This window comes from Neophocaena asiaeorientalis, unplaced genomic scaffold (assembly GCF_003031525.2).
Source record: "Neophocaena asiaeorientalis asiaeorientalis breed wild unplaced genomic scaffold, Neophocaena_asiaeorientalis_V1.1 scaffold473, whole genome shotgun sequence".
NCBI classification, from domain to species: Eukaryota; Metazoa; Chordata; class Mammalia; order Artiodactyla; family Phocoenidae; genus Neophocaena; species Neophocaena asiaeorientalis.
This window is the reverse complement of record NW_020174935.1, coordinates 743,589-756,829: the sequence shown is the minus strand read 5'-3', so window position 1 is coordinate 756,829 and position 13,241 is coordinate 743,589. Positions and strand designations below refer to the sequence as shown.

Here is a 13,241-nt window from a genome sequence, read left to right as displayed (position 1 = left end):
GCAGGGCTGACTGTGCCTGGCATGAGGGGAGAGGGGAGGCCCATGCTTATCTGTGCCCATGGGTGTCCGGGCCTGCTCAAGCCCGCAGGTCCTAGTCGACCAGGTGCATCCGTCTCCAGGAGGCCCAGTTCCAGGCTCTACTCCGGGCTGAGGCCTCATCCCTGAAAGGGGGAGCCGATCCCATCTCCGGTCTGGCTGTGTCGTGGAACCTCGCATCCATGGGTGGTGGGAGCCCCCTGCTGCCCAGAGTGAAGAGTGGCAGAAGGGTGGGAAGGTGGGCAGAGGCCACGGGAGCAGGGGAGTTCCCCGGCCAGCAAGTCAGAGCTGGATCATTCCCTGCGCCTCCAGATATTTGCATCTCCGGATGTGGAGGCCCTGAGGGCCTTTTCAGTTGACTTCAGTCTAACCAAGTATTATACAACTTCCTCTGTGCCAGGCACCGAGCAGTGACAGTCTGGCGTGTGAGGAATTTGCAGTCAGTGTGTGTGTGGTGGGAAGAAGCAGACGTGAGTGAGCTCTCTCCCACCTGATTGCCAACACTCAAGTACAGCTCCTTTGTGAAGCCCCTTAGATTGCCTCTCCGGCCAGCTCAGCCCAGTCCTCCACCAGCCCCTGTGCTCCACTCTATATAACCGGCAAGTGTTGGCCTGGGCTGTCAGGCCTCGTTTGCACCTGTCTTCCCCGGCTGACTGAGCTCCCTTTGAGGGGAAGGGATTTGCCTTGATCATCTTTGGACCTCTGGTTGTGTGTGTGGAACCCGGTACATAGTAGGTGCTCCATAAGCCTGGGCCGAATGAAAGCATGTTGATCAGTCCAACACCTTAAGGTCTTCAAGGAGGGACTCAACGGTGGAATTTCAGGCAGGGGGCTGGGTTAAGGTGTAGGGGCTACCTCAGTGCCTTACACATCCGAGGGTGCTGCCTAGAGTCCTAGAATTCAAGACCACCAAAATGTAAGCTCCATGTGGACAGGGATTCTGTCTTGTCCACTTAATGAACATTGTGGAAAGTACAAATAAATGAAGATGACCAAATTCAAGTCCCCCCGTAACACCCCAAGCGATCATTGGAGCCAATCTGTACTTGCATCCTTCTGCAGACAGGGAGCTTATTACCTATCTCCTGAGCAGCATTCTTTCTCTCTTTAGACAGCGCAGCCTATTGGAAAGTTCTTTTGCTTTCCCCCGGCCTTGGCAGAACCAGTGCACTCCTGCCCATGCTCTGAGGGACCCCTGACACAAATCCAGCCCCTGGAGATCTGCCCAGTGTGGCAGCCCCAGTGCCCAGGGAATGAGGGTCCAGGGTCCTTGGAGTGTCCACTCTTCCCTGTCTGGCCCTCCTGCACTCTGGCTGGGAAAGGGATGGTGAAGGGGCAGGGTGGGCTCAAGGATGGGAGATGTAGTCACAGACAGGACAGAGTCCCTCACGAGTTGAATCATGACATTTATTCTCTATTCTGAGTGATTCCCAGAACAGTCACTCATGCCCAGAAAATCCCCCATTCCACCCTCTCAATGATGCGGCGGTGGGGGGAAGCTGAGGACCAGAGAGGGGAAGGAAGTGGACTAAGGTCACACAGCCAGTGTATAACCAGTGGCAGGAGAGAACCTCAGAGCCCATGACGCCTGGCTGCCCCTTCAGCGGCCAAATGAGGCAGCAGAGGTGGCGCTCAGCTCCCAGGCTGACATGGAGTCTGTGGAAGACCTCAAACGTCCTGTAAGGCTTCTTCTTGCAGATGCCCAACCAGATCCTCGTCAGTGCAATATCATTACCAGGTTCTTGCACACCTCCAGAGATAGGGGTCTCACCACTGCAAGGCAGCTACTCTATCCTGACACCCTGGAGAGTGTGCATGTGTGTGGGAGGTGGAAGGGAGGAGAGGTTGCCTCCCTTCCCCGGGGGGAATCCACCTTGCTCTGGCTTGCCCACGCAGGCTGGGAGTGGGGCAGAGGTAACCCCATATCCTGCTTTCCTGCCAGGGAACTTCCCTCCAGGGACACCCCCAGGGCCTGTGCGATGGCGTGAGAAGTGCTACTGAGAAGAAACCTGTTCGTGGAATCCTCCTCCAGGCTGGAATCTCCCTGGAGAGCTGCCTGCCTGTGGGCTGGGAAGTCAGTTCCACTCTTGATGCTGCTACGCTAGAGGAGCTCAGGATGCTGGGACCCTGCTCACCACCACAGGAGCCCTGGGCAGTGGTCCAGCAGGGAAGCTGTAGCTGAGACTCTGCTACAAGCTTCTGTGTCACTCACTGGCATGGCCGCTGCCTCCAGGTAGCCACAGGTAACCCTCTTGGTAACCACAGCTCACAAAGCTCTCTACTTGGCTTCTTGATTGTACCGCCAGTTCCGCCTGAGTACATCTGTCTGGGATGCTGTCTGCCATTTTCTTGAGGAGTCCCACCCGCCCCTTCTCTAAGCTGGACATCCTTGAGGATGGAGCCCACTCTGCGCTCTGCCTCCCAGCAGCCTTCAGTCCAGAGCCCCCTCCAGCTCTGGTGCAGACATCTCCAGCCAGAAGCTCCTTAGGAGACCCAGTCCAATCCTGTCCTTCTACCGAGAGGAAGCAGTCTCAGAGGAGGGAGGTGGCCAGCTCACGCCCTGCTGGGACCTACCTAGGGCCATTGCTGGCAGGTTGGAGGTTGCAGTGGGGGCGGTGCACAGAGCCAGAAGGGCCAAGACATTTCTCTCCAAACACCGTAGTTTTCCAGGAACCAGAGAAGGAGGGTGGCTTGGACGAGGGCACACAACAAGTTGGAGACAGAGCTGGGACCGAGACCGTGGCATCAGGGCTTCTAGTCCAGTGCTCTCAGGTCTCCCAGAGGTCTTCTCGGTGGGTCTGAGATGTGTACGTGTGTCCCTTGGGCAGGGAAGGCCAAGCCCCAGATGGGGATGGGGGAGGGGCTGGCCGAGAAACCCCTTGAGCAGAAGGAGGGGGCATCACCATGGCGGAGGGTAGGAAGCATACAGGCCCCTCCTGCTCCGAGGGCTGACAGCATTTCAGAGGGCAAGGAGATGTCTGACAGGAGAGGAAACTGAGCCCCAGAGAGAGGGCGGGGTGCCGGGTTCTGGGCTGCTTTCCTCACCCCTTACTGCGGTGGACTTGGGGCTGGGGCAGGGCCTTTCCTGGGTGTCCAGGGCCAGCGGCCTCATGATCGGGCTTTGGGCCCTCGGTGGTTCCCACCCACCCTCTTTCTTGAGCCCTTCCTCCCCTCTGCTGTCAGCTTGAAGTGAAGGGGGTTGAAGGAGGATGTCTGCGGGCCAGGAAAGGGTACCCTGGGGTGGGAGGTAGGTCTCCAGGTACCACAGGTCACGGGGTTCCCAGGAAGCTGGGCACCACCTCCCAGGAAGCTCACTGCTTGCTGGCAATCTTCTTCTTCCGAGCAGAGACCAGGTCATAGAAGGGGACACGGGTGATGCTGGCTCTGGAGCGAGAGTAGGTGAAAAGATTTAAGGGCTGGGCAGGCTGACTTAAAGAGTCTCATATCCCAGGGAGGGGTCGGCCTGCCCTGCCTCAGGGGAAAAGCCAGATGACCCCAGCAAGGACCAAGCCAGGGTGTGTCCAGCTTCGCTGGCCTAACCCAGAGTCCCACGGGCGGGGCCGGAGGGGGTGAGGCCTGAGAGCCTTGGGAATTCTGCCCCCAAATGTCTTTGGACCCCTCCCCAGGCTCCCAACAGACTCTCAGAAGGAGGTGACAAGAGCCCAGGTGGAACCAGCAGGACTGTTTGCCGGTCACGGCTCTGCCCCTCACTGGCTGTGTGGCCCTGGGCGAGTCCCTCCACTCTCTGGGCCTCAGTCTTCATGTGTAAAATGGAGGTGAGCGTGGCTTTGGCCTGACGTGCCCCCTTGTTTTTGCCTGCATTGTTTGTTCCACCTAGAAAGGCCTCCTCTCCACCTCCATCAGGTCTTTCCAGGGCCACTATGGGTCCTGATGCTAACAGGCGCTGGGCAAAGAGCTTTACATGCAATATCTCCCGTGATCCTCCACCATCCCTACGAAGGCGGTGCCTCTCTCCCCTGTGTCCTGGACCTGGCACTGTGCCGGCCCAGAGGGGCTGCTCACAGAATATGTGTGGAAGGGATTTGCATGCCAGAAACAGGAGGGAGATTCTAGAGTTAGCCCTCTTTACAGACAAGGAAACAGGGCTCCAAGAGAAGTAGGCGCTTCTGGAAGGTGACAGGAGACACCTCCCCACCAGTCCGCCCACCCATTACCGAATGGCCTTGATCCACTGGTCCCGCTCCTCGGCGCTGGAGGCCGAGATCCGGTAGGACTCGTGCTTGCCCTCTACCACCTTGCCGTCGCCATCCGTCTTGCAGGCCTTTATCTTCTGGCCTCGACAGCTGGGGTTGTAGAGCTCCAGGCAGAACTGTGGGTAAGTGGCCAGGTGAAGGCAGGGCAGGGGTGGAAGGAGAGGGCTGCTACACTGGGCTCTCCGGGAGGCTCAGAGAGGCCTAGACACTTGGGCAAGACCAGCGCTTGGATGAGCGGCAGGAAAGACCCGACCCCCGGGCCTTCCTGTGAGAGGCAAAGGGGCAGAAGCTGCAGTTCCTCACGCTGAGAACTTATTACGTGCCTGGCTCGGCCTAAATCCATGATTCTTCTTCAAATCCCCATTTGACAGATGGGGAAACTGAGGCTCAGAAATGAGTGGAGACTTACTGAACGTCCCCGAGCCAGTGTCAGGCTCTGAGGGTCAGCAAGGCCGGGCCCTCTTGATGCCATTGACCTGCCCGCAGGATCCACGGCCCCAGGAGGGAGACTGAGGCAACCCTGAGCCACCCGGAAGGTGTGATGGGCACCCCCTCTCCTCCCACCCTGTTTTGGAAATTCCCGCAGCCGCTCTGGCCTCGGGCCTCCATACCGATACCTACTGGCTTCTTGGGGTCATCCACCTTCTGCACTGAGAGGTTCTCAAGGGGTATGATTCCCCGGGGCTCCTTGTCCTGCAGGGGAACGGGAGACAAGGTCAGGATCTGCAAATGGAGCTTCAAAGCCAAGGGCAGGGAGTGACCTTGGGGGCTCCCTAGACCCAGAGAGGAGTGTGCCCATCTCCCCCGACTCTGTGCAGCCCTGGAGAGGGCAGGGGAGCAGCACGGAAAGAGCTGAGAAAGAGCTGGGAGTCAGGAGGCCTGACTTTAAGCCCCGGCTCTGCCTTGCACCTTGGCCCAGCCCCTTCCCTTCTTTGTAGCTCAGTTTTCCCCATCTGTAAAATGGGTGTGGAGGAGGTCCGAAAGATCTCAAGGGGCCCCAAGCTCTGTCAATGGACCACTTAGTGGGAGTCTGGAAAGGGTTTGGGGGGAGGGGCAGGGCAGTGTAAGGCTCACAGTGGTGAACTCAAAGTAGTAGAGGCAGCTGTCCGTCAGGATGAACCAGCGTCGTTTCCACGTCTTCACGCGGCCGCCTGCGAAAGCCAGTGGTGGAGTCAGTCAGCCCTCCTCTGCCCTGGGCCATCAGCACTTCCCTCCATGGAACAGCAGGGCCTCAGACGCTCTCCTCTGGGCCCCCACCTGAGCAGCAAGCCCCCAACCCCTTGCCTGCCACACCTTCCCCCTTATCTATCCCTTCCTGACTTAAAACCTGAGTTGCTCTATCACCCCCGCACTGCCCCTGAGCTGCCTGACCCAGGCTCCTCCATGATCAGGCCCTGGGGCAGGCTGGTCATTCCCTGCACTTTCCTGCTGCCCTCACCCCTCCGTTCATGCCTTGGCCCACTCCCTGCTTGACACTATGCTAAGCCTTTCATCTTTCATTTGCCAGACAACGTTCTAGAGATTTCAAAAAACTTTCACTTACTAATCCGTATAACCACCTATGAGGAGGGGACCATTATTAACCCCATTTTACAGATGAGGAGAGCGAGGTGCAGAGAGGCTAAGTCATCTGCTCGAGGTCTGTCTGCAGAGCTGGGATTTGAACCCCAGTGTCCCAGCCCCAGAGCCCAAGTGCTTGGCTTCCCACACATTTAACTGTCCCAGGGATGGGACATTTTGCAGCTATGGAAACTCAGGCTGAGGATGGGTGGAGGAGCTGGGATCTGTGACTTAGAGCTTCCCTGGGACTGAGGACAGTCAGCTGGGCGAGGAAGGAGGCTGCAGTCTGCAGGGGGGTAAACTGGGAGGTGGGTCTGGAGAGATGGAGGGCTTAGATGGGCACCCCGGGCCAGGACCCCTGCTCCAACACGAGGCGTCTGTCCTCCCCTGCCCTGGAGGACCACTGTGCCTGGCTGGGCTGCCCCTGCTGGGGCGGCGCCCAGGAGTGTGTGGGGGTAGCAGGAGCACACGGAGCCGCTGCAGCTGTGGCACCCGCCACAGCTCCCCTCTGCAGGCCCGAGGCCCTCCGTGTCCCCTAGTCCCATTGAGGGGAGGCTCCCCGAGCCACATCCTGTCACACTCCCTCCCTCTGTCTTTCAAGGACACCCAACCCTCTGCCCACCAAAATCCACCACTGGCTGGCTGTGTGGCCCTGGGCAGATGCTCTAACCTCACTGGGTCTGGGCTAACTCAGAATCGCTTCAGGAAGGACCTGCGGTTGAACCGTTTATCTATGAATCAGTCAGCTTCCCGTCCCCACTTCCTGCTTATCATTCCCCTCCCGCACTGTCCCCTTATCCCCAGGACAGACAGATGGACGGATGGCACGGGCAGACTGCTGCTCCAGGGGTCAGGAGACCTGGGGCTGACCTGACTGTACCCCCGAGGCTGCATGTCAAGTGCGTGTGTGTGGCAGCCGCGTGGCGTGAGTGTGCAGGCACGTCGGTGCGCGTCCCCCGCGTGCGTGAGCACGGTCTCACCTAGCTTGAGCAGCCAGCCCTCGCGGTCGGGGTTGAAGAAGGTGTGAGTGAGGTCGTTGCCATCGTCCTCGGGGATGGAGAAGGGCTCACTCTTGATGCTGTCGAAGAGGTTCTGCCCCGAGAGAAGGGAGGGAAAGACCCGCCATAACATTCATCCCAGTCCAGGGCCTGGGTTCCGCCTGTGTGACCTCGGGCAGGCCACTGGCCCTCTGGGCAAACTCTTTCCCCTCCTGTTAGCTCCTCCTTGGTCCCTGGCTTTCTTGGGGAAACCCTCCCCGGTCCCCGCAGGCCCAGTGGTGCTCCCCTGTCCCCAACCCCATGTCATGCCTCCCCCTGTGCTAGTGTAGAATGGAGCGGGTGGGGTGAGCCCGGCAGAGAGACCGTGCTGGCTGCGTCACCCATGGTCCCCGCAGCGGCCAGTTGTTTTGCTGTCAGTTTGCTTGCTGAGGTTGACTTCCCCAGGTAGACAGGGAGCTCCTCCAGGAAAGGCCTGGGTGTCATAACCCCAGAGCCTCCCCCAGGGCCTGGCCTAAAGCAGGGTAGCGACTGTTTGCTGACCTAGCGGCCGATGGTTCCCACCCCCCACCTTCCTGCTGGAATCCTAGCCAGTGGCGGGAGAAGGCGCGTGGAAGAGCACCTGCTCAGTGTCAGGCCACCTGGGCTGAAATCCCAGCTCGGTCATTTGATGACTGTGTGACCCCGGGCACACCCCTCAACCTCTCTGAGCCGCTCTGTCTACATCTGAAAAATGGACAATGCTGACCCCCAGTGTTCTAGGGAGAGTAAATGGACTACACTGGGGTCAGAGCCCCTCCCTGCCCCCTGACCACCCAGCACCGCTCTCAAGGGTCAGATGAGTGAGTCAGGGTCCTTCACCCCCATGTCTGAGAGTGCTAGAGACAGGATGCTTGGCTGGGATGTGTACAGGCACACACATGTTCACCAGTGTGTGTGCGTGTGCATGTGTGTACGTGCACACACGCACACGCACACACACACACACGCAAACACACACTGAGACAGGATGCTTGGCTGGGATGTGTACAGGCACACACATGTTCACCAGTGTGTGTGCGTGTGCATGCGTGTACGTGCACACACGCACACGCACACACACACACACACACGCAAACACACACACACACACACACACACTCTCTCTCTGGGGCACAGCAGCCGGATTCAGTGCCTCTCTGGACAACATCTAAGGGGGAAGGGGTCTCCTCTTCTTTTAGGTGCAGTCGCTAGACTTCCAGGTGTATCGTGGGTTGGGGGACACAGAGGACCTGCTAGGGAGTTGGAGATTGGCTGCCCATGTTGTGACTCAAGGTGCGATGCTGACCTAGGCTCTTAAAGCCCCCTCTCCTAGGCAGAGACCAGAGACCTGTTCTGGGGGGTAGGAATTTCTCAGAAAGCAGATTTTAGTTCTCTATGGAGGACTTTCTAGACATTGGAGCTGCTGAAATATGGAAGGAGCAACCTTGTAGGGTAATGAGTTCCTTGTCACTGGAAGTATGCAAGCCAGGGCTAAGACCTCCCTGTGGGAGAGATATGGATGTTGGCAACAGATCACCCCTGTGTGTTTTGAACCCCCTGCCGTGGGGCACTGCATTCCATAGACGACCTGCCCAGATTTCCCGAGTGTTTGGAAAACACATTCTAAATTGTCTAATTCTGCTGACTAAAGCCAGACACAATGCTGGGTCTCTATCCTTGAGATAATGACATCATTTCCTTCTGTTGCAGTTGTCTGTGCTGCTGTTCAGACGGTTTCCTCGAAATTTTAAAGGAAAATTTTCCCGAGTACTGTTCGATTCCCCAAAGTTTTAGAAATGGTGTTTTCTGGTTTTTAAAGGGCTTTTCTGATCCAGGAGCTTAGGGGTGGCGGAGGGGTAAGAGATGGGGGGAGGAGAGTGCCGGCTGGAAGCAGGTCTTCCTGGGTTTGATGGAGTGGGCTCCGCTGGCTGTGGTGGGGTGAGTGCGGAAGAGCAGGGACCACTTTCTCTGTTTGGAACCCCTGCATCCCTAAAGCAGCCGGGAAGCCCTGCCTTACCCATCCTGCCCTGGCCCAGCCTGGCCCTGGGATTCCCCGAGTGGTGGTGGCCGGTTGAACAAGGTCTGTGGCAGCAAGGCCTTGTCAGCGAAGCTGGCAGCACAAATATTCTGAAGGCCCAAGGAAGTGAGCGGGGGGACAGGGAGGGCCTCATCCTTCATGACACCCACAGGGAGCCCCATGGCACCTTTGGCAGGCGCCCAACAGCCTACACATTTTGCCCCCACAAGGGAAACAGCTCAGTTCACCCACATTTCCTGTACCTTGTAAACCCCAGGCTCCCCCTGCCCCCGCTCCCTGTAATAAAACATCCTTGCACCTGGACTTTCTGTCCAGGTTGCTGTCTGGGTGGGGGGGTTGACACTCACTGCCCACCTGCCATGCCCCCAGGCTCCAGGAGACTGTGAATGACTCCCATCTGGCTAATCAGAGCATTTCATCCTACTGGTCACGGGGACGGGTTCAGAGAGGGACCTGTGACCCCCGCCAGTCAATAAGCCTTAATTCACTAAGCCTTAATTCTGGGATTCTAGCTTAGAGTATAAAGCAAGATGGAAGCCTGGAGCTGCCCAGGCCATCTTTGCTGCAACCTGGGGAAAGCCTATTTAAGAGGGAAGCCAACTTGGAAGAGGAGGTTGCTCAGAGATGGAGAGACCAGACTGCGCTCTTCTGACCTCACTGAGCAGCTGGATCTAGCCGAGCTTGAAGCCAACCATCAATCCCCCATCTTTTCCATGATATGAGCTGAGATTCCTCCAGCCAGGAAGAAACTGGAAGCTGGGAAACACGGCCAAGGTCTCCATCCCCTAATCTTGCTTTCTGGTCTCTGCAGAGGGAAGGGCTTTGGAGTCAGACAGACGTGGGTTTGAATCTGGACTCCTCACAGACTGAGACCCTTGGCCAGCTACCTCTGTTGGAGCTCAGTTTCCTTCGTTGTAAACTGGGGATGGTACCTGCTGCCTAAGGTTGTCGAGATGGCTTAATGGGCCCAGCATATGGTCAGTTCTGATGGAGACGCTTGGACAGGAACCCAGGAGGTCCGGCCTTGCCCGCAGCAGAAGATGCCCTGAACTGGGAGACTGTTCCCTTGCCCGGACCTCGGTTTCTCCACCTGTGGCACTGGAGAGTGGACAAGCCCTCCTTCTATCCTCTCTGCTTCTTCCCCATCTCCACCCTGGCTCCCTCTCTGGGCAACGCTGTCACGGTGAGTGGTGCCAGGTTCTTGAAGTGCTTTGTCTGCTTTTCAGGAGAACAATGTGAGGTCAGTGTCATCAGCCCACTTTGCAGATGGAGAAACTGAGGCTCACACGCAAGGGCACACAACCATAAGGGCAGAGCTGGGATTTGATCTCCCATCTTCTGAGTCTACACCCTGTACCTTTGGGCTGAGTTTCTTAGGCACTCGCCCCGTCCCCATCAGGGTGGCCAGGGCAAGACCCACTCAACATGCCTGAGCCCCAGCTCCCATCATGCACCTCTTTGAAGCCTTTCCCAGCTGTACACCCTCATGGTCACGGGGTGACCTCTCTTTAGGTGATGTATCTGTGTCAATTTAATTTCATAAATCAGGTCACTTAAAAATGTTATGTGTCCTGGAGAATCCTTTTGCAAAGCTGCAAACTCAATACCTGAAGGTGCTTAAAGCCGAGTCCTTGCTTTACACACGGGGAGGATGAGACCCCAAGAGAAAGCAAGAGGACCCCCGGTCCTGAGCAGCTTCCTGTGAAAGCCTTGAAGAGCAAGGCTTTGAAGAGCAAGGACCAGGCCAGTGTGGTTCACTTTGTGTCCTGGGAAGCTTCTGGATTAACTAGGCAGTCCAACGACACAGGTGCTGTGCTAAATACCTTACCAATCCTATAAGCTTACCTACACTAATCCTATAAACCGGGAGCTCAGAGAGGTCAAGCCACTTACCTAAAGTCACACAACTTGAAAATGGGGGAGCCAGGACTTGGATGTGGCTGTGACTCCAACGCTCTGTTCTTTTCCCTGCTCAGTGCCTGCCCCTCTCGGCTGCCAAGGAGGATAATAAACCCTTCCCAGACCTCCCAGGAAGAGCTTGAAGCTAAATTGAGATAGTAGACCGGAAAGCCCTATGAGAAGAAAGTTACAAGCTCTATACAAATGCAGTGCATTGTTATTAACAAAAGGCTTGAATTGGGAAAAATACCTCGGGAGGGAAGGAGGCTCTTTGGGGGCTGAAGCAATACAGTGGCACCTGGGAGATCCCACAGGACGGGTGCTGGCGTGTCATTAACTCATTACCTGCTGGACAAGGTGCGCCCAGCTTCCGGCCCCAGGTACCGCGATGAGATGTGTTCCCAGTTTTCAAATGCTTTCCACGTTTTAGGCATTTTACTAAGGGCTGGGGATTTTAAATTATTATTAATTACTCTTGATGGCGACCTAAGCTGCACTTTAGAGCTCGTGCTATGTACCTGGCATGGGCTATGCCCTTTACAGTTTTAAAAATTACTACTCACAGCAGCTCTGTGACGCAGGCATCATTATCCCTGTTCTCCTGGTTGAGGAAATGGTGGCTCCAAGAGGGTGAGTCATTATTTAAGGTCACCCAGCGGGCAAACAGGGAGATGGTACTTGACCTGAGCTCTAACCTACTTTCAAGCCCTCATTTTACGTCGTGCCCCCTGACCACCAGGATAAACTGTCTCTGGGGACCAAGGAGGAGGGTGGGCTAAGGGCGAGGCTGTTCTCAAACACCGAGGGGCACCAGAATCGCTCCAGACTCAGGCTTTCCCCACACCGACCAGACTTCTGCTGTCGGAGGTACACAGGGTGCTAAGCTGCCAGGGTGGGGTTCACACCGTCTCCTCCCCTCCTGCCGTGCTCTGACCTGGAGGGAACTGAAGCTCTATTGAGCTCTGGGGCGTCTCTGGTCCTAGAAATGAATCGTCAATTCATTTTTGCAGAGCCAGGCTTTGAATCTCACTCCTGTGTTTCTACAACAGCTCCTGGCTCCACTTTGCCCATAGGAAGCAGGCAAACTCCTGAGGCTGTCGTTCGAAGTATGGTCTCTCTGGCCCAACCTCGGTGCCCATCACGGTCTGTATATACCCAGCTGGCCACTCTGGATGCCCCTCCCTTTCCCAACCAGGTCGGATGCTGGCTAGTTCCTCTTTCTGGAATGTCCTTTCCCTGCTTCTCCTCTGGGCAAACTCCCACTCAACGTTCGAGGCCCAGTTCAAAAGTCACCTCCTCTGTGGAGTCTTCCAGGATGGCACCCTTCCCCTTCTCCCAGGAGAGTGATAATAGTGTCCTCTGTGTCTCCATAGCTGCGTATCCTACGGTCAGTGCAGCATGAATCGCGCAGGGTTATAATTCCCATGTGTATCACCCTCCTACCAGACCCTGAATGTGGGTTTACTCATCCCTGGGTGCCCCATGCCAGGCACAGGGCTCGGTGCAGTGTAGCAGGGGTGGGACTGTTTGAGGAGGGGATGGGAGGCCTGGGCTCTGCTCGACTCTCGAGCTGATGTGTAGCCTGTGGAAGACCTGTTCCTTCCTCTCTGAAAGAGGGAGGGGTTTGAGCAGAGTCTGGGGATTTTCAGCCCTGACTCACTGAGAGTCTAAGAATCTGGGATTCCAAAAAATAGACCTAGGCTGCGTGAGGCACCCTTTCTGGAAGGTGTGAATGATGGGTGCCCAGAGATCCCCAAAGGCTGAGGTCTGGGAGGACCTCCTGGGTGTTCAGTCTTGGACCTCCTTCTTAAGATGGGCCCACTTGGGAAAGCCCTTCTCGGGATCAACCTCTTTTGTGATGGTCCCTCTCAAGACAGTGACCAACCTGGGAGGGCCATCTCAGCAGCGCCCTCTCCTGGAGCGGCCTATCTTAGAGGAGCCCCTCTTGGGCCATGGACCTAAGGACAGGCTCCTCCTGGACGCCTGGGGGCGGGGCTAGGTGGGGCCACACCCCTCTTACCCGCAGCTGCTCCTCAGGCAGGTCACTGCCATCATTGATGCCACGGTTCATGGACACAAAGCGCTCGAAGGGCGGCCTGTCCCGGACATTGGGGTTGTGGAGGCTGGTGTTGAGCATGATGATGGAGAAGGACAGGACGTAGCAGGTGTCTGTGGGGACGGGACAGAGGTCACAGTCTTGGCCCTGGCCACTCCCCCCTCCCCTGCCCCAATCCCTTCTAGGGGCCAAGAATGGGCCGTTTCAATGTCCTGAAGGTCCACTCTGTCCTCCCGGCTTGGCATTTGAGGCCTGGCCACGCCTCCCACTCTTATGGGGCTCCCTGCTCCAAACAAGCTTCAGGTGTCAGTTCCGGAGCCCCTGTGTGCCTTCCTATCCTGGTACTTCTGCTCCTTCTGGGGCCCCTGCCAGGCACTCCCTCCTCTTCCCTTTCTACCCACTTAAACCCTCCCGCTCTTTCG

General features: G+C 57.0%; 1 protein-coding gene across 2 annotated transcripts in view; it reads right to left on the bottom strand.

Annotated features, from left to right (window-relative positions):
- Nucleotides 1–2,640: 2,640 nt before the first annotated feature.
- CYTH4 (cytohesin 4) overlaps nt 2,641–13,241 on the bottom strand; it is an 18,689-nt gene continuing 8,088 nt past the window's right edge. Inside the window, exons 6-11 of one of the 2 annotated variants that reach the window (XM_024761634.1) lie at nt 12,784–12,932; nt 6,791–6,902; nt 5,325–5,401; nt 4,868–4,943; nt 4,212–4,366; nt 2,641–3,420 (exon numbers count right to left, since the gene is read on the bottom strand). In XM_024761634.1, coding sequence (XP_024617402.1) covers nt 3,391–3,420; nt 4,212–4,366; nt 4,868–4,943; nt 5,325–5,401; nt 6,791–6,902; nt 12,784–12,932 — 599 coding nt within the window. In that variant the 3' untranslated portion in view covers nt 2,641–3,390. The remainder of the gene's footprint in view (nt 3,421–4,211; nt 4,367–4,867; nt 4,944–5,324; nt 5,402–6,790; nt 6,903–12,783; nt 12,933–13,241) is intronic. The other variant, XM_024761633.1, reaches the window with a different exon arrangement.